Raw genomic sequence first — 21,917 nt, 5'->3', positions numbered from 1 at the left:
ATTGATTTTTTTTTTCCATAGTGAGACAAAAATAAATAAATTAAAGAAAGAGTAATGGGAGGGGTAGGAGGGAAGGATAAAGGAAGGAGAAAAAGAGATCGAAATTACAACAGCTCACATTTTTGCCTGAAAAGGGATAAAAAGGAGGCATATTACTCAAGTGCTTAATACTCTTGTAAATTTAAAATGTCTGAATTTAAGAATAAGGCTTATCTTGGCATGGCATAAGAGCTCTGAGGTTGAGAAATCGTTCTGGTTTTATAGCTGCCCCAAAATTAAATAAGTAAATAATAAGTAATCTCTTTCCTCTACTCCCTGCACAGATCTTCCCTCTTCCTCAGCAAAACAGGATGGATGAAATTCCCTTTGGGCTTTGTAACCATTTCAGGAAACAGATGATTCACTGGGAGAGGATGATTCCCTCTTTGGGCAGGAGAGGGGAAAAAAAAAAAAAAAATCTGGCACCACTCCTTTCCCATTTGACCTCCTTAAAAGGATCTTTTCTGAAGCTGTTAATCCAGGCTACTAAAATAGCAAGCAAGTATTCTTTATTAAAGTTCAAATGGAACTGCCAATAGAAAGTAGAGAATGTGTTTCTTAAAAACCTAGGACAGAGGTTTTCTACATGATGGACAATTGCTGTTACTTGTTTCACTCTTCATTTTGTGGCTCTGTAAAGGCTTTATACAAATAAATGTGACAGGTCTTTGGGGGGGGAGGGGAGTGTGGTCTTAATGGAAACCCGACTACTTCATCAGTGGCTGCAATCTCCTCGTTGCCAGCTGGTTCCCAGACACACACACACACACAGGCGTGTACACACAAACACAAATCCCTAATGTGATGATTCAGCAATTTCATGGACCTTAAATCTGGCAATAGTCCTCTAGTGTATGCCACGGGGGAAATTAAAGAACACAGGTTGAGGATTCTGGCGGGTTCATAATCGTGTGCTTTTGGCAAAAACTCAGGGCAAAGCCAGATACCAACTTTAGGCGACTCTAACGGTCTACAGCGACTTTTAAACACATGCAGTTTGCAGCTTGTCTGAAAATGCTAACAAAAGGATCACAGAAGCAGAGAGTAGGAAGGGGGGAAAAAAAAGAGGAGGAGGAAGGGACAAAAAGGAAAGGCAGAAGAGAAGAAAGAAAATAAAGAAAAGAGAACTGCGAGAGCAGAAAATAGACATGGGGGAGGGGAGAGAAACAAAAAGACGTTTCCAAAAATCAGGATTGTTTATCATCCCATCTGAATGAACACATTCTCTCCTTAGACGAATAATTAGAAAGTAATCGATGGAATTAAGTCTGTGTCTTTCCAGATGAACGTGATGCTAATGATCGGAATCTTGAAATTTCCAAGTTTGAAGTGGAAACTTATTGAAAGACCACAGCAAGACCTAGCTTTTGTAAGATGTATTAATTGAAGGAAATGCAAATTATGTGGACTTCATTAAATCCCCTGCACAGTCTGAACACGCACTGGCCATGAGTGAGTCACCTGTTGACATTTACCCATAGCTGTTGTGCCGTGGCGGGGAGGATACAGGGACAAGGGAGATTATTAGAGGAACACAGCGGGTTATCTCTACCCTGGCAACAGAATGCCTACTTCTAATTGGTATATAAATGATCTTTTAACAACATCCGTAACACCCAGGTTCCACGTCAGTATTTGAATGTGATCTTCTCCCACAAGGCAAACACTGGGATAGATATTTACAGCTTTCAGGATAAGACTACAAAAGAGTCTTACAGGATTGAATTTGAGGATATATTTCCCGTATTGAGAGAAAAATAGGAATGCATAGAGAAAAGAGATTTAGAGCAGAAAATCAGGTTACTAGACTGACCGTGACATTGATTAAAACAACACGCCCGCACTGATTTGACTGGGGAGTGGGAAGTTCTGACATACAGCTCAGTTCCTGTATCTACTGCTAGGGCATAGGCTGGAGGTTGTCTATGACATGGTCAGGGGTATTTTCCAGAAGACGGATGCAAGGGAAAAATACTTTAGACTTAGACTTTTTTTTCAATAAGGAACTGGTCTATGTATTTGTTTTAGTAACGGTATAAATATTACAATTAATTTGCTTTCTATTTTTTTCAGTGGCTCTAGGAGGCACATATGCCACGTTTTGGACTGAATACTATTTTTACTCCATTGATATTTTTATTCTATCTTGATCTTATTCCTTTCTTGACACATTTTTGTTTTTCCTGATGGACTTTTTTATTCCTGTTTTACTATATCCGCATACATTTTTGTAAACCACTTCAAATACTCTATGCGAGAAGGAAGGACACGAATAAGAAGCAGATACATGATAGATGACTGACTTAGGCAAATAGATACTACATTTACTTATTTATTTAAAGATTTTATTTATTTCTTTAGGGAGGGAGCATGTGTGCATGAGGGGAGGGGCAGAGAAAAAGAGACAGAGAGAGAAAGAATCTCAAGCAGACTCCACACCAAGCACAGAGCCCATCATGGGGTTCGAGCTTACGACCTCAAGATCATAACCCCAGAAATGAAGAGTCGGACACTCAACCAACTGAGCCACCCAAGTCCCCCAATACTATATTTAACATAAGTGCAGACTTCTAATAACAAGGAGAGTATAACTACATGATTCCATTTATACAACATGCAAAACACGCAAAACCAATCCATGGAGTTATAGAGTACATTCAGGGGTAGTAAAACTATAAAGGAAAGAAGGAAGTGTGTGCCATAAAAATCAGACTGGTTACCTTCAGTTAAGGAGAAACTGGGTAGTGATGAGACGGGGCACAAAAACATCTTCTCATTCTATTTCTTTACCTGGGTAATTGTTAAAAGATGTTCCTTCTGTGATAATTCACTGAACTTTATATTTCTATTTGTCTTTTTTTCTATATGTCTATTATACTTCCTGAAAGGGTTAGAATTATATATACCGGGGCACCTGGGTGACTCAGTCATTTAAGCACCTGCCTTCAAATCAGGTCGTGATATCAGGGTTCTGGGATCAAGCCCTGCCTTGATCTCCCTGTTCAGTGGGGAGTTTGCTTCTCTCTCTCCCACTCCTCTTCCCCCTGCTCATGTTCTCTCCCGTTCAAGCTCTTTCTCTCTCTCTCAAATAAATAAAATCTTTTTAAAAATTATATATACAATTATATACATCTATATATATACAGAGAGAGAGAGAGAGAGGAAGACAACCAAAAGATGAAAATAAAAACAAAGGCTTGCAAAATAACAGAACAAGTTCTACTAGGATTTCTTTTTTTAATTTTTATTTTATTTTATTTTTATTTCTTTACTTATTTGACAGAGAGTGAGATCACAAGGAGGCAGAGAGCCAGGCAGAGAGAGAGGAGGAAGCAGGCTCCCCGCTGAGCAGAGAGCCCGATGTGGGGCTCAATCCCAGGACCCTGAGACCATGACCTGAGCTGAAGGCAGAGGCTTTAATCCACTGCGTCACCCAGGCGCCCCTCCACTAGGATTTCTAAAAGGTAAAAAAAAAAAAAATAAAAATAAGAAGAGGGTCTATTATTGAAAAGGACAATGTCTAAATTCTGGATATTAAGAAGGTTGGAGGGATAGGCAGGAATGAAGTGGATATTATTATTTCACAGAGCTAACTAAATCAATAGTCACCAAAATAGAAAGTATATACACAATTGTGCATAATCCCTCTTATGACTGTATTTACTGAGGGTCTATGTGGCCAGCAGTGTTCCGGGAGCCAGAGACACATCAGGGGAGCAGTGAACAAAACACAGAAGGTCTGCTTTCTCATGAAGCTTGCATTCTGGAGTGAAGAAGCAAAAGGGAGGAAGAAAGTCGTGATAGACAGAAAGATAAGTAGACAGAGCATTCTAGAAGAAGGGACAACTTATGTAGGTCCTCAGGAGTGGAAAGAGTTTGGTATATTTGAAAAACTGAAGGGCCCCTGTCCCTGGAACCCTCGAAGGGAAAGGACAGGGCGGGGTGGGGTGGGGGGGAATCCATGGCCTCAGGGCACGCAGGGGAGCGGCCATATTGTAGATTGGGGGCTTGGGGATGGTGCTTGGATTTTGGTGTGATGGATTTTAAGCAGGAGATGAACACAACTGGTTTATACTTTCAAAAAGCCATTTCTGACGACTTCATGAACAACAGCTTTTACGGAGGGAAGAGGCAACACTCCGGCGGCCATTGCCTTTGTGGGAGAGAGAGATTGGCAGCTTCAGCGGCATCGCTGCTGGTGATCACGGGAGAGTGGATGGATTCAGGTCAGGCTGTAGATGGAGAGTCAGCAGGACGGGCTGATGGATCAATGTGGGAGGGAAGGAAATAGAATCACCTGCTCAGGTGGTGGCTGGTGTCAAGGGTGGCGGCTGGCAGGCCTGACCTGGGGAAGCTGAGATAAAGCAGGGCTGGAGGTAGAGGGACGGGGGTCCATTCCAGCCCCAGCAAGGTGGGTGTCAGTTGGACACGCATGTGAAGAGGTCGCATGGACATTGCCGATGGACCTGGACTATGCGACGGCGAGGTCTAAAATCTCAGAATGAGATGTGGTCACGTAAGCACAGGGTACAGACAAGGGACAGACTCAACTACAGAGAACAAACTGATGGTTACTAGAAGGGAGGACATGGGGGCTGGGGACTAAGCAGTACACCTGTCAGGAGGAGCCATCGGGTGATGCCTGGAATTGTGCAATCACTCTACTGTACCCCGAAACTAATATCACACTCTATGTGAACTAACCAAAATTTAAATAAAAAGCTTAAAAAAAAAAAGAATATTGTATAGAAAAAAGATGTCCCAGGATGAGGTTCGACAGCGCTGCAATACTTAGACGTTGAGCAGAGAAGGAGCTAATCAAGCAAGACTAAGGAAAAGCAGGCCCAAACTCTCGCACATTAAGGAACACTCTGAAAATTAACCCTTTGTTCCCCCAGCCTAGTGGGCTAAGAGGCATCTCCTGAGGGTCCTCTCCAGTGACTGAGGGGATCAACGGCCCACTGGAAATCTGTCTACAGCGCCCCGGTATGCCAAAGCATGCTGTGCTCTAGGATATGACCACGGGAATGAAAGGCCAAGAGTGATCAAATTGAGTACTTTGTTCACAGTAAATTCAGGTTTTTTTGAGCACAAAGTTCATAATAATATATCCTCCAAAGACATCTAATTAGGATATTTTCAAAGACCCTTCTTCTAAGCCTCAGCCATCAATATTTAGTCTCACAACATCTGCAAACAGACATTTTTTCAAAATTCTTTGTGGCAAAGGCGTGCATAGAAATTTTACTTTCCTTCAAGACCTAGAAAAATGCATACATACACTCTAGAAATGTGTATCATATTAATGATTATGTCGAGCACCCCAAAATATAAAATAACATACTGCTTATAGAGAAAACTCTTTGGACAGAGAACTATCCATGTTATGAAAATAAAAAATGTTAAAATTATGTTCAGGCACATCAAAAACTCCCATCTGGTTCAGTGTTAATACATGATTGGGAAAACTATGAAATCTAATGTTGAGTTTAGTGAATATTACAAAATTCAGCTTGACACTTTTCTGATACTTACTAAGGATTTAGGAACTTACTTTCTTTCTTCTAATTATTTTTTCAGATTTTATTTATTTATCCGAGAGAGAGACAGAGAGAGCAAGCAAGCGTGCACACGATGGGGAAGGGGCAGAGGCAGAGGGAAAGGGAGAAGCAGGCTCCTTGCTGGGCAGGGAACCCAAAGCGGGGCTTGATCCCAGGACCCTGAGATCATGATCTGAGCTGATGGCAGACGCTTAACCAATTGAGCCACCCAGGTGCCCCAATTTAGGAACTTTCACTTCTTACTCTGAACAACTGCGTTTCCTCTTTAACATCAAACTTCTTGGGACACCTGTAGTAAGCCACCTTCCAGGCTTAGCGACCCGACTCTCTCATGACAGTCTCTCTGTCTGCAGTCTTTACACAGAAAGGCACTTTATCCTCTTATATCCCAATGTCCAGGCAGCAACGGAGTGACCTCCCTACGCTGCCAGCTTCCCACAGGATGCCATTTCAAGCCCAACCTTAAGAAAAACCTCCAATGATAAGAAAAACCAAGGCCCTTTACCCTATCTCTGACTCTTGGGAGCTTTGCTAACTAAAACCAACATCACTCATAAAGGGGCCTGCATCCCTACGAATCCCCCAAATCTGAATGTCATCATTATTGTCATCATTGACAGCAAAATCATCCCTTTGTACCAGCGTATCACAGCTTGATCTCATTTAACTATTTACAGAAAAGCACGATGACAAGCGATTTGTGGACTTTCTTTCCTGTTAAATAATACCTGTATTTTTTAAACCATAAATCAAGCTCTTAGTGTGCAAAAAATGGAAACAAAATGCTCTTCAGCATCTGCCTGCACTGCGCATTTGCATTGTCAAACAACTTCCCTCTTGGCTGGGATCCCTAATTACCTTTATTTTCCTTCTGCTCTGTCACAGAGATAAATGACCATATTTATTTGATTTAGTTGAGGGCACAGTGTCCCACAGAGCATTTTTACAGATGTCCATTGCCAGAAAAAAATTAAAACGGGTTTACTGGGGCCACTGGTTCTAAAATATTCACAGGAACTACATAACTTTTGGATATTTTCCTCTCCACATTGTGGAAGAGACAGGAAGCGAAAGAAAGTGTCCTCAAAGAAGTGGTGTCAACATACTCTTGGTCATCTCCTTTCTTTTTTAAAAATTCTTTCAGCCTGTTAATCCCTGTTTTTCACTTTCTTGTGTTAGATACTTCTAAGAAAAACCCATGTCTACCATGTTCAAGATGGATTATTGAAAGAAAGAGCGAGCGAGGGGCGCCTGGGTGGCTCAGTGGATTAAGCCGCTGCCTTCGGCTCAGGTCATGATCTCAGGGTCCTGGGATCGAGCCCCGCATCGGGCTCTCTGCTCTGCAGGGAGCCTGCTTCCTCCTCTCTCTCTGCCTGCCTCTCTGCCTACTTGTGATCTCTCTCTCTGTCAAATAAATAAATAAAAAATCTTTAAAAAAAAAAAAAAAAAGAAAGAGCGAGCGAGCTTTATACAACAACCAAAGCTGTTCTATGTGAGACAACACCGAATTTTTGTGGTAATTTTGTGCCACCAAAGTCAACTAGCAATTTCCAGGTTAGAAAGCCCTTTTGGAAGTGGTTTGGGCTTCACGGACGGAGATGAAAAATAGTCAAAAGGGAATCGATGATAATGTGCTGGGAACACAGGGCTGAGTTCGGATGGGAAACGTTACAAGATGGCAGCCAACAAGGTGACAAGGTGACTATAAAAGACCCAACACAAAATCACCAACATGAAAGGTGTTTATTTTGCCATCTTAGCAGTATTCCACAAACCAAGCATATACTTCCACGTGAAGACACGGATTCTGGCCGTGAGGCACCGGGCTGTGGGGTAAGAATCACCTCCGGAAGATGCTGGCCGGCTGGAAGAGCTCTTCTAGCTCCTCAACAGAGGTGCCGCAGTTCCACTTAAAACTCTTGTCTAGTGAAAGAGCGAAGATCTCTCATGCCTATTTTTGAATGCACATTTTTAATATGCAGTATAATGCTACTCTTTAACGAACTCTTTACTCCCTGCCTCTCTGATGAAGCTTCCCGTGGTCTTGAAAGGGGCTGTTAACCCAAGAATGGATCACACTCATTCTGCATGAGTAAGTCGAGAAACACTCCATTAAGCCTTCCAGTATTTAACAGAAAGAGCCGTCTCTCACCTCTGAGGAGATGAGCCAGCTGCTCGGTGATGAGCTCAGGGGCCTCCTGGAGGATCTCTTTCACCACAAGGGAAGAGGAAGACTCTTGGAACTCAAGGCCGCCATCGCTCTGCTCCACCTGATTAATGACTTTGACAACCGCTGATTCTAACGTTTTGTCCTCACTGTAAAGCAAAGGGAGGAGAGGAACACAAAGAGATATAGCACATTTTCTGGAAGTATGTAATCTCTACTCCCACACAAATGACTTCCTCTCCACAGCCAAAAATCTGAGTAAGCTCACATGACTCGGAAGACAGGACCCTTATTCTATGTGCCTTCACATTCCATTTCAGCGAATTCACTCCCCAAGAGTCTCAGTAGGTAGCCCCCCCCACACCTCGGCACTCCTATCTCGTTTTGCTATTGGTAAATAATAATAATAATATCAATAATTAATAATAGCTAACATTTACTAAGCTTCCACTACTGGCCAGACACTATTATCAGGCCAGATGGAATATCACTACATCTTATACTATGAAATGACCCCAGGAAATGGGTTCTAGTAAAGCTCCCATTTTAAAAATAGGGAAATGGAGGCACAAAGAGGCTAAGAAATTTGTCCAAGGTTACAAAGCTTGTAAGCGGACTAGCTTGTGTTTAAACTCTGATAATCTGCTTCCAGAACTGGCACATGCAGTCCCAGTGGTGGAGAAAAGCTATACCGACTGACTTATTTCCACCGTCATCCTTTACATGAGATAAGGTGGCTTTATCAAAGGCCTTAAGAAAGATGTGAGTAAGACAGACGTTGGTCTTCCCATCTCCCAACTCCCAGAAACAAATGAGTGGCAACAAAAGACACAAAGATCTGTATTTATTTTTGGAAAGCATTCTGTTTCATAAACAGTCCTAAAGCTGGAGTTCCCAGCGTCAGTCCCAACACCAGCTTAAGTTTTTCAGTTTAGCTGGGAACAAAACTCTTCCAAGGATTCTGACTGACACACATGTTGCATAGTTCACTCCTTTGGCTTCTTGCATTCCTTGCTCTAGTTGGTTTGAGAAAATTAACACAGACATTTGGTCAAGTAGGCAAGCACCCTGAGCACCAATAATTGAAGTCAGTCAAATAAACTCCCAGGAACTCTCAGCCAGTTGTCAACAACTGATTAATAAATATTCAAAAGAATTTATATTTCAAACAGCATGGGGATAAAAACAGCCTCATGCAAGCAGACTGTTTCCAAAACTCTTTGTAATAAATGATCGGCATTACCATGTATGCATACCTGAATACACTTCCTACAATACCTGAATACACTTCCTACCAAGGGTTCAACAAAAAATTAGATAATTGTACAAGTTCTTCTTTCATGTGTACTCACATCAAAACCCGCTGTGAATGTCCTAAACCATTAGCAAATTGGCAAAGTATGCAAGAAAGCTATTGCCTCAAACTCGAGGTGTTTCACTGGTAACTCTTCATTTGGTAGCACCACCGAGCTTCTCAAAAGAGCATCTTTGTGTTGGGTTGGGAAGTCCTTGCAGGCAGACAATTGGGCTCATTCCTCTTTATGTACATGTGCATTCTTGCACCAACTGGCATTTACTGAAGGAGGCAGAAGACCCAACTTTAACCCAAACTGTTCCGGTAACTGCATGTGGTACCTCGGACAAGTCATTTGCAACAGTGGAGTTTTGATTTCTTGTCCATAAAATAACGAATTCAAGCTACATGAACTTTAGAAATCCATCCTGCTCTTATAGTATTAAATGCTATGAATTATCATCGGCCGATGATCAGATGACTTTCATAGATAATGCATATGATTTTTCATTTCACCCCTGAGATATCTTTCTTAAGAACCTTTCAGTTTTACTTTGAGTTTAATTTCAGGTTTCATTACATATTTACAGCATGAATATTCAGGACTGTTTTGTTGCTATAATACACCATCTGAAATGGTTCAAAATGATAATCTTGGTCACTGCTACAAAAACTTTCCACTCAAAGATTCATATTTGAAATGCAAAAGTCAAAAGGGAGAACTGGGATAGCCCAAGCTTTGCCATAAGAGAAGAAAAAATATTCTTTCCCTCTGATGCCCTCTGCCTTTAATGCAATCTCTCTTGGGTCACAAAAGTCCTGAATGGCTAAAAATCTCCCTTAGGTCACAAAAATCCCTTCTCCATCAAGGCCTGGATTCAAGGATCAAACCTCCCTTCGGACCCTTACCTGGCCAGCACGTTGCTGCCAACAAGTGTTAGAGATAACTTCCCTTCATCATTGAGCTGATGCAGGTTAATTTCATCTCGGAATATGTGGAATGATTCAGAGATATTCAGCTCTTCTAAAATAAACCTTGTCTCGGTGAAGTAATTGAATTCAGTTCTTGGTATGTTCAGCACCGGCAAACAGAGAACCCCAGGTGGACTGACCTGCAGAGAAGAGAGTTGACTGATTCATGGCCAGCAGCAGGTGGAAAGAGCACAACTCCATTTGCCTCAAGCCTGAGGGCGACCGTAAAGGGAACAAATTTCTTTGGGCTTCACTCACCCATATGACTTGCAGAATCAGCTTCTGCTGAACCAGTTAGCAGAGCATTAGCTACAGGTAAATGGCCCCTAATATTTTTTAATCTCTCGTTATTCTTTTATGTCTTATTTCAACCCCTTCACAATAAACACACACACATACGCGCGCGCGCACACACACACACTTCTCCTTGCCAGGGAAAACAAATTCGTATGTTTTTATGAAACGGGCAGAAAACTGGAATGATGTCAGCAGGGCAGATGAAGACTGTGGTGACACAGAAGGGCAGATATGTCCCATCTCCATGGGATGCCTGCCATTCGGCTCCAGCTGACAGTTCACACACGAAAATTACAAGTCCAGGATAGGTGAACTTTTCGATTACTCTAGAAAAGCCGGAGCGGCACCTGGGTGGCTCAGTGGGTTAAAGCCTCTGCTTTCAGCTCAGGTCATGATCCCAGGGTCCTGGGATCGAGCTCCGCATCGGGCTCTCTGCTCAGCAGGGAGCCTGCTTCCTCCTCTCTCTCTCTGCCTCTCTGCCTACTTGTGATCTCTGTCTGTCAAATAAATAAATAAAATCTTTAAAAAAAAGAAAAGCTGGAAATCTAGATTTGGGGTGTTATCGTGATGTGTGTTACCATTTATTTTTCTAAATTGGAAATACTGTGTAGGTTAACAAAGACTCTTTTCTGAGCCAGATTTGGCCCACAAACTACCAGATTGTGATCTCAGCCCATTTCTTACTTTAAAAATCATATTAGTAACAAATCTCTTATTTAAAAATTGTGGTAAGAAGAGGAAATAGGTGAGGGGTGGGCGTCAGAGAATTTCAGGTTCACAATAACACACTTACTTTTCAATAGGAATTTTTAAAAAAAATAAAGGTGCTTTTAAAAATTACTATGAGTGCACAGTGATAGACCCCAGATGTCTCTGAGAGAAGGTGGGGTTTAGTAACACTGAATTTTTCATAAAGTAAATGGACTTTGTTCTCACATCATCACTAGCTCTATCAAAGTATAGTGTTTATTCTATAATTTTAATACATTTTTCGTCCATCTCCTTCCTAGCATTAAGCAGGGATTTGGGGCAACTGGGGGTTCAGTTGGTTATGTGTCTGCCTTCAGCTCAGGTCACGATCTGGAGTCCTAGGATGTCACCCTGTTTGGGGCTCCCTGCTCAGCAGGGAGTCTGGTTCTCCCTCTCTCTCTCTCTGCCCCTCACCCCTGCTCATGCTCCCTGTCTCTCTCCTTCTCTCTCTCAAATAAATAAATAAAGTCTTAAAAAAAATAAAAAGGAGGCAGGGATTTTTGTCTTTTTGGTTCAGTTCTATTTCCTAGTGCATAAAAGAGTCTGGCACACAGTAAGCATTTAATACATATTTGTTGAGTGAAATAAAGAAATCACCCACTTCTATAAGCATACAAAGCACAAGGCCATTCCAGCAAAGTGACTTTTCTCTTACCTGTCAGGCTAATCCTGAATCACAACTGTGCAACAATCATTAGGAATTGAAGTATGGTAAGTTATTTTCCTGAATTAATTGAGTTGTATCAAACTCCTGACATTGAAACTTGAGTCAAGTGCAGGTGGCCTGAGGCCATTGTGGGGCAGGACCTATTTTGAGGTTAGGATCAGAACTAGGTTCTAGCCTCAGCCTCTGCTGTGTGACTTGGAGAAAGCCATTTTCCTTTCGGAAACTCAGTTTAACCCATCTGTAGAATGGGGCTTCCCTACCAGAGTGAAAACTTTTTAAATGGAACCATACATGGGAAGTTGCACAGCTCTACATTTAGTCTATGTGTTAATACTCTCAGAGGAAGTCACCACGTTCTTGGAAAAAAATTCAAATGGAGATGCAGACCTCTGGTCAGGGGCAGGACCCAGTAAACCAAGAGGAATGCCTGGAAACAGGGCAAATGCCAGTACGTGACCCTTCAGTAATTCCATATTTGTCCCCATGCTGAGTGGAGAGCCTTAGAAGAAGAGAAGAGATCACACATCTCTTTATCCATTTTATCTATCACAACTACTTTCCCATTCCTCTGGGCTCATGTTATATTCAAGACATTGCAGTAGATGGTGGTGGTGTTATTTATAATTTCCTTAAGAGTCCATGCCACCATCGGTCTAAAAACCTGTCTGGTTCAGTTACCTCTATGTTCTTGGGACAAGCAACATTTTTTTTTCCCCTAGGAGTCCAAGAGTCCAGTAATAGGATTAAGCATTTGTTTTAAGATTTTATTTATTTATTTGACAGAGACAGATCACAAGTAGGCAGAGAGGCAGGCAGAGAGAGGGGGAAGCAGGCCCCCCACTCAGCAGAGAACTTAATGGGGGGCTCGATCCCAGGACCCTGAGATTATGACCAGAGCCGAAGGCAGAGGCTTAACCCATTGAGCCACCCAGGCGCCCCAGGATTAAGCATTTAAAGGCATGTCTTGACATAGGCACATTTATCTCCTTATGCCAATTAGTCTCCCTCATAAATTTCAACAAATTTTAAGACAAATTCGACAATAAAGTCCGTATGTAGAGATCAGAATATTTTACCTGGCATTTTTGTCAGCTGCTGCCCTAAGCCATTCTTGCCACCCACAGCTCATTCTGGAAGACCGGGTTTCATAGGAATTTAAATCACTCTAGATCAGCAATGCACACTCTCAGAGCCAAGGATCCAAACAAAATTGGAATAAAACAAATCAGACTGTGGAAAACTAAAAATTCTGTGAAATTGGAAATAGCACCAAGACACTCATAATGTGTGTTTTTAGACTTCGAGGTGATTCATTATCATGGGCTGATGAATTTTATGAAATTGAAATTTTAAAACAATTTATTGAAAGGTCTTTCCCACCTCTGTAGGGACATTATAGACTTCACAGAGTACAAAGATTCTCACTCAAGGGAGATTATCACAAACTGAGAATGACCTTGCTGCACAAGTCAGGGCTAAAAGGCAAGAACAGAATACACATGTGACATGTGATACCTCTGTTACTGAAAATTCCAGCCAACATGCCCTCTATTTCATGTAATGTTCATGTACATATTTTTCTATTTCCAACAGTAAAGCTAACCAATAAGGATGATAAAGGAAAACAAGAAATTCTGACCCTCACTTTTGTTAGTTCTCTGAATTCTCATAAAAATAAACAACTATCATACTTTTTTTTTTTTTTTTTTTTTTGACAGACAGAGATCACAAGTAGGCAGAGAGGCAAAGAGAGAGAGAGAGGAGGAAGCAGGCTCCCCGCAGAGCAGAGAGCCCGATGTGGGGCTTGATCCCAGGACCCTGGGATCATGACCTGAGCCGAAGGCAGAGGCTTTAACCCAATGAGCCACCCAGGCGCCCCTAAACAACTACCATACATTTTAAAAAATTTTTTATTTGAAACCATTGATCTTATTGAAATAATGTTTCATGAAGAAAGGAAATAAAAAATAACTAGACAATGCCTGACATAGAGTAGATGGCCAATACATACGTGTTGTTTAATGGATCATAACACATTATTCTCCGCAACACTAAACCAGAACATGAAAATTTAAGTGAATAGGTTCCTCACTTTTCCAGAAAATGTTTGTTCTTAGGAGTCCCATCATAATTCAATACAAGAAGCATAATCTTCTTTCCGCTCACCTTGTCTAGAAAGTAAGCATATGTGAAGGCAGAAATGAGAGAATCCAGGTCACACGATTTATGTCCAATAACCACATGGACCTTCTCCAAGCGTTTGCTCCGATTCTGAAACAAATTCAAACAAAATGTCAGAATTTAATGTGCAACAGATCAATAGAAAAAAGACATTTTTCAATATTTTTTTCAAACGTATTCCTTAGCAAGAGTTACACACAATTGCAGAAATTCATCAATTCATCATGAATTTTAGACGAGGACACAAACTTGTAGAACAGGTTCAACATTCAGAAAGGCCCAAATTCTAGTGCATCATCAGTAACAGAAAATGGTGGGTTCACAACCTCGGGAGGTTCCCCAGGAGACATCTGCAAGTGACCTCCACATGCAGAGGACAGGGTGAGAACAAAGAAAGAGGCAGACCCCTCCAGATGGGTAGGTGGTAGTTCAATACAAGGAGGCCTACTTACAAGGCTTGTCTTGGACGCTTGCAAAATAGGTAGATTGTCACACCTACCGGCCAGAATCTTAAAAATTTATACAGGGGACTTCACTGGACTCAGTCATGTGTGGTCTCAATATCACATTACTCTGTCAAGGCTGTGTCCCTGGAACAGCTCCCACTGTGGGAATGGTGGACAAAGTGCATATTCCAAGGACGAAGATGAAAAGCCTCCAATTGCCTGGGTCTAGCTCATGAGCCAGCCATTAGTCATGTCCTCTAGATGACCTTTTCCAACAAAAATGTGGTCTTGTTAAGATTATTACAGTCTAACTTGATATGAATTGTGTCTCTGAGTCATAATTTTTTAGTAAAAGATTATTTTGGTCCAAAAGGAAGATCCACAGTATAGTGGTCCCCCTTTATCTGCAGGGGACATACACCAAGACCCCCAGGGGATGCTCAAAACTGCTGATAATACTGAATCCTATACTCTGTCTTTTCTTATACATACATACCTATGTAAAGCTTCTAAGCTAGGCAGGGTAAGAGATTAACAATAATTAATAATAAAATAGAACAATTAGAGCAATATACTGTAATAAAAGTTACATGAATGTGGTCTCTCTCTCTCAAAATATCTTATTTTACTTTACTCAACCTTCCTGTGATGATATGAGATAATGAAACACCTTGGTGATGAGATGAAGAGAGGTGAATGACACAGGCGTTGTGACGTAGTGTTAGGTTACTAATGACCTTCTGACAATGTGTCAGAGGAGGATCAGCTCCTTTCAGGCCACAGTTGACTGTGGGTAATGGAAACTATGGAAAACGAAACCATGGATAAGGCAGAACTACTGTATTCTATGGCATGTCCTTATATAAGATGTTCTTTTTAAGATTTTATTTTGAGAGTGAGAGAGAAAGACAGCAGGTACAAGTGTGGGGATGAGCGGAGGGAGAGGGAGAGAAAGACTCTCAAGCAGACTCTCTGTTGAGCAGGGAGTCCAACGCGGGGCTTGAGCCCATGACCCTGAGATTCATGATGAGCTAAAATCAAGAGTCAGACCAACCAACTGAGCCACTAAGGTGCCCCTAAGTTGTTCTTAATTTGAGAGGTGGAGTGACTTTTTTCAATTGTCCTTGGCATGCAACACACATTTTGGAAATGATTTATTTTTCTTGCCACATTTTGGGTAACAGGTTATGTTCTCTCTGCATTATATTCTGTAGTTTAGTAAATGAAAGCAGTAACATTTTTTTTCCTCCCCCCAGGAAAGGGATATGATTAGTATTATTGCTCTAAAAATACACTGAGTTTTGATTAAAAGTGTAAACAGTCACCTCTATGGAAGAGAAGACATACTATTTTCTTTTTATTTTTTAATTAACATATAAAGTATTATTAGCCCCAGGGGTACAGGTCTGTGAATCACCAGGTTTACACACTTCACAGCACTCACCAAGACATACTGTTTTCTTTCCAGGTTAACTTCAATAGTTACTTAAAATTCCTTTCTAGAAGGCTGAACTCTTTGTGAAATACTGCGTTGGAAATGCCAAAGAAGCGCTTGCTTCTAGAAAGTTCCACAACAATGCTGTCCAGTAGTGATAACTGTAATCTAAATTAACTTCTTTATAGTATGTCAGAGATGGCACATATGTGTCCTTTCCCTACTTTTCACCCTTTGTTTTAACTTCTCTTTTTAGGACTGGCTAGAAAGCCTACTCAATTACAGTATCACTCAAAGAGGCTATAAAAAAAATTATACTGTTCATGACCATTCCAAAAAAGCAACTTGTTCTTTTTCTACAGAAAAAAAGACAAAGCATTATTTAGCAATCTCCTAGGTATTTTACAAATGAATCTATGAAGTTGTTATTGTTAGTATGAGACTACTGATGTCAGAGTCAGAAACAAGGTTTTAAATATTTATTTATTTATTTATTTTTAATTTTATTTATTTGACAGACAGAGATCTCAAGTAGTTGGAGAGGCAGGCAGAGAGAGAGGAGGAAGCAGGCTTCCCGCTGAGCAGACAGCCCGATGCGGGGCTCGATCCCAGGACCCTGGGACCATGACCTGAGCCGAAGGCAGAGGCCCAACCCACTGAGCCACCCAGGTGCCCCCAGAAACAAGTTTTTAAACAGCCAGGCTGTTTAAAACCCAAGAAACACAATAAAGTAAATCTTGAAGGAGATTAAAGAGTCTATCAATACAGAGAGTGAGAGCAGGATCGATATTGCTGATGAGTCATCTAATATGTGCTACTGCTAAATTAAAATAAACATGTGTTTTTTCAAACATATTGAGATACTGATCTTTAGTAAAACAATATGACTTGAACGTATGATATAAACTCTCTGAATGTAATTACAACTCCCTCCCCTTCATCACCACCAACTTCAACCCCACCTCCTTCCTCTCCCAGCTTCCTCCACTTAACTTCATAAATTTATAGCTGGCTCACTTATAGCCTTGGGGGTTCAAGCCTAGGCCCAGTTCTCATCTGAAAGCCAGACTGCCTCCCCTGTGCAAGACTGTCAGATATTCTAGAAGCACCTAAAGAAATTTAAGTAAATGGAATCATACTCCATTACAACACAAACAAATGCATTGGGAAATCTTATTACTGTAGAAAGCTGTTCTTCCAAGAAGTTTGAAGGTCTAAGTAGACATTACCTCATTTCTCGTCTCAGAACTTGTAAGGCAGACAGTAAGAAGATTAACAATACTTTTTTTACAGGTCAGTGGAGTCTGTGATGGGTCAAGATTACCCCCAGACCCCATGATCCAGTACAGGGACCCTCTCCCTTGCCCTGCACCAAACACTCCACAATGCCATAATGACATCAGCATCTACAAAATGAGTAAGCATGGGGTTGAGGAAGAAAAGAGAATGTTAAATATGCATTCTAAATATAGCGAGGCTTCAGACATTTATAGCATCAAGATTACCCCAAAGCTGACTTATCTGTTTTCTTATCTAAGTTTGACACTTCCTGGGCATAGCTGTTTGTTCAATACTCAACTTTCATGAAAGACATGGGGAAAATAAGGAGAAGACTTGTGTGTCAATTCACTTCCAAGTCTGGACCAATTATTACTTCTTTTTTTAAAAAAAGGAGAAGCTAACCAAGACTGTGAACTCAAAGCATGGTAGACCAATTCTCACAACTCAGGAAACTTCCAAAACTGTGATTTATTCATTCTTGTCCATTTAAAGAGAAAAAAGTATGTAGCATCTTACTGGTCAGACTACAGAAAGTCCCAGTACAAAATCTTGAGGGTTCTCTTCTCATGGTGCCACATGTTTCTCTCCTCACACTCTCCTTCCTCTCCTCTGATCTCCCTTCTTCCCACACGTCAACCTCCCTCATACTCGTGGCCTCTTTGAGTGCCATTTGCTCCTGTCTGCTATCTACAGTCCATGACCCAGGACCCAGGCTCCAACTCTATCTTTCCCCCACCACCCACCTCCACCCAAATGTGCTATGCTGGTGCCCACACTATCAGGGACTGATCTGCTTCTCTGTAAGCAATTCCACACCTTCATTTTAAAGAGACCTTCCAGGGATTATGGCACAGTCCCAAAAGATGACCAGAAATTTCAAGTTGGCTAAAAATGTTGGACCAGACAAGAGACATCACAACCAGAGGTAACTTTGATGCCTGCCACTGAACCTTAAGAATGAGAGGCTCAGGGGCACCTGGGTGGCTCAGTCGTTTGGGCTCCTGACTCTTGATTTTGGCTCAGTTCATGATCTCAGGGTCCTGGGATCAGCCCCACATTGGGGACTGTGCTCAGCATGGAGTCTGAGTCCCCGTTCCCTTTGCCCTCCCCCTGCTCATGCTCTCTATCACTCTCTAAATAAAATCTTTAAAAAATGTGACAGCCTCGGGGCACCTGGGTGGCTCAGTGGGTTGAAGCCTCTGCCTTCGGCTCAGATCGTGATCCCAGGGTCCTGGGATCGAGCCCCACATCAGGCTCTCTGCTCAGCGGGGAGCCTGCTTCCTCCTCTCTCTCTGTCTGCCTCTCTGCCTACTTGTGATCTCTGTCAAATAAATAAATAAAATCTTTAAAAAGAAAAAAAGGTGGCAGCCTCAGCCTCAAAAAATCTCAGATGTTCCTAAGTGCCTGAACCCTACCAAAAAACACGAAGATATAATTAAAGTGTAGCAAAAGTTAGATATTATCACCACCATGTTCCAAAAGACTTCTGCCTGCTTCGAGGAATAAAACATGAAATTAGTTATGTAAACTCAAACAGTAGGTGAACTCAAGGAATGGGGAGGATTTGGCTTTTCAGATTGGGGGTCAACAACCAGAGAATACAGGCTCCACTTTCAAGCTTCCCACCACAAATGACCTCGGCCGTGTGAACCTACTGAGAACAGAGGTCAAGTCCTGGCAATAAAGTCTAGGGATGGATTTCTGGTGTGTCCAAAATGGTAATGGGGATCCCTACAATGTCTGGTCTACTCTGCGGGAGTGGTCCCATCTACAGGGGCAACAGTGAACCAGGTTCCTGGAACTGAGAAGGGACTCTTGACCACAGTGACACTCCCTGGATCCGTGCCTCTCCTAGCAGGTCCATGGACCCTTTCCTACTTCACATCTCCACATATTCATAGACTCGAAGATGTCCAATCTTCATACCTATGTCCCTTGATACAGTTCAAAGTGTGGTCTGAATTATTCACAAGCAGACAAATTATGTCCAAATAAAAGTGACAGTTTTATCAATTCAGTAATTATTGTCACTCAACTAATAAGAATCTATTTGTGCTATACAACAGTAAACTAAACAGACAAAAATCCCAGTCCTCATGACTCCAGCATTTGAGTTCAAGGAGATATGATGAGCCAAATAATTAGTTAGTAAGTTGAGGGGTAGGGTTCACTGGGATGAGGATTATTTGAGAAGGTGATGTTTGAGAAAGATCTGAAGTGAAGAAGTAGGACCTAAGGATATCTCAGGCCAGCGGAATAGCCAGGGCAAAGGCCCTGAGGTGAGATTACATCCATCTTGTTCAACAAATATTTACTGCCTAGTGTATACATTTTCTAAATGTGACCTTGTAAACTTTTACCAGGAGTGAATGGATCTGGCAAGTAAGTACCCATTTCCTGTTATTGACACAAGCACACCAAGCATTAAGCCATGTCAGGAGATAGAAGATTCATCACTAATGCCTAAACCCTATGCTGCATAGGCCCAATGCAGAATGGAATCCTGATAACAGGTAGAAATAGATACTATACTGCTTTGTCATCTACACTTCCAAATAGATGGGCAGAATCTTTCCTTAATCAATGTATAAAAGAAGATATATTGAACATGCCAGTATTCCAGATCACAATTTTGCTTTCAACGTGTAATTCTATACGACACGAAAATGAGACTTCTTAATGAAGTTTACTTATCTCTTCTAAAAAGCCAGCAAAATGCCTACGCATCCAGATACAACTGCCCATTAAAAGAAATTGCACTTGTCAGGCAAAAGCACTTTCAAATACACCCACGGAAAGCAGAATCGATCGGAAAGAGGGTTTCCAGGGTCTTGCCAGAGGCCTAGGCCCCTCCATCCGGTTTCTCATAGTTCTATCCTCTGAGAAACAAAACTGCTCCAGCCTATAACTTGACACATGTAATGTCCCATAATTAACATTTAGACAACAGGTCTTGTGATACAGTTATGACTTCTCATACCCATTTTTCTTAAAAATGCTATGAAAATGTCCTCAAAGATAATGAAGGGAAATGAATTTTGTTCTGAAAACATTGCAGACAAAACCTTCAGTTATTGGGACCGTGTCTTTTCCTAACACCCTAAAGCAAGGCACATTTCTTAGGCCCTTATCCTTAACCAATAAATGAAAAATCAGGAGAAAAAGAAGTCTCTTGGTGTCTTGGGTTATATCTCCAAAGAAACCCAGGCAAAGAGGAGAGTTGGAAGTTGAGCTAGTGCTTCCTTGACTACTTCTAATTCCAATCAATGAAGGGTTTTCCTTCCTGGAAGCTGGCTGTGCGTGGTCCAGAAAAGGGCCCTGGTTTTCCCCCAGGAGACCCCAGGCTCCTGAGGCTACCACGATTCTAAGTGAGAAGACTCAGAGGGTGGGTGGAAGGTGTCACACCTAACATGTAGCTCATGACCCCAAAGGTCCCCAACTCCACCCAAGTCACAGTCACCAGGAAAGCCAGGTAGGAGGGGATACAAAAAGGACCGCAGGCAAGTGAGCAACAAGGACAAAGGCGATGCCCAGAGCAACCTGGTCCTCCAAAGGAACCAGGTCAGCTCTGCCAGAAATACATAAGTCACATCCCTTGTTCATTCAGTAAACAAACAAGGTGCTCTTGACATGGCCCTGGGCCATCTTAAATAAATAAGATATATTTAAGATATATCTTAAAGATAATATCCTCATCTCCTGAATGTCTCATAATCTCATTATTACCTGGAGAAAATTTGGGGCACAGAGGGAGAGAATGCCAGAGGGAATAAAGGACAGGGCATCGACCGGAAGTCATTAAAAAAAAAAAAAAAACCAACAAAGAGGGAACTGCTTATCACTGTGCAGATCCCCAGAACACAGTGAATTTTCCTGCTAACTGAAACCCTTAGATTTTATTCTTTATTTTTGCTTATTTTTCCAGTAAGGAAAAAAAAAACATATGAAATTATAAAAAGTTAGACACAATGAAAATTAATAAAACAAAGATAACTATTGTTAACAGCTCAATAATTACAGATTATTTCACGCTGTTAATTTATGCATATATATTGACATGTGTACTTCACAAAAATGGGGGGCTTTTATTTCCACTCTTTAGATACTTCCTTTTTTCCCACTTAAAAGTCTGCTATGGACCATGCTCCATGATCAAAACTATAAATCATCTTTATTCTTTTTAGTTCAAGGGTGGCAAATGTATGAACACATACGTGTGTACGGAATTTCTGGAATGACCATTAAATGCCTTTAAAAAAAAAAAACTCCATGATATCACCAAATAGGATACTCTATTTCACTGGCCACGCAGTCTAGTTTCATTCTAATGGTCATAATTAATTTCTTCGGAGAGCTGTACCTCAGGTCATGTCTAAAAGCAAAAACATTTACCAGAATCTGCAAATTCGGGACACAGACATTTTATATTAAATTTTCTCATAAATGTCCTAATTTACTTGGTGACGTACTAGATGAATATTTACCAAGGAATCAGGAAAAGGCAAAAAGCTTTCAATGATAAGACTCTAATGATTTTGAGGTAATTTGTCTCACTTACTGATAAAACTGAAACCGAATCAATTCAGATAAGTATATATTGCCTATAACCTCTCCCCTCACTGCCCTCCCAGCTAACCCCAATCGTTTCTCCCCCCAGGCTTCTCATTACTAAACTGGAGAATGCTTTCTCTTCCTAGCTCTCATTCGGGGACAAAGAGGGGCTTGGAGTCAGACTGAGCACACTCAGCCATCAGCAGCTCAGATCCAATGCACCTGCACCTCCCTCTGTATTGTCAAAGGCAGAGGCCACTATGGGTAGGCAGTGGG

The 21,917-nt window shown here is 41.4% G+C and overlaps 1 protein-coding gene across 10 annotated transcripts in view; it reads right to left on the bottom strand.

The window, feature by feature from the left end:
- Positions 1 to 21,917, bottom strand: part of PRUNE2 (prune homolog 2 with BCH domain) — a 260,718-nt gene that overhangs the window by 194,970 nt on the left and 43,831 nt on the right. For all 10 annotated transcript variants that reach the window (XM_046023988.1, XM_046023991.1, XM_046023994.1 and 7 more), the window contains exons 2-4: positions 13,914 to 14,018; positions 9,971 to 10,173; positions 7,753 to 7,916 (exon numbers count right to left, since the gene is read on the bottom strand). In XM_046023988.1, the coding sequence (XP_045879944.1) occupies positions 7,753 to 7,916; positions 9,971 to 10,173; positions 13,914 to 14,018 (472 nt within the window). The remainder of the gene's footprint in view (positions 1 to 7,752; positions 7,917 to 9,970; positions 10,174 to 13,913; positions 14,019 to 21,917) is intronic.

Source organism: Meles meles, chromosome 11, assembly GCF_922984935.1.
Source record: "Meles meles chromosome 11, mMelMel3.1 paternal haplotype, whole genome shotgun sequence".
NCBI lineage: Eukaryota > Metazoa > Chordata > Mammalia > Carnivora > Mustelidae > Meles > Meles meles.
This window is presented reverse-complemented; position numbering and strand designations above follow the sequence as displayed.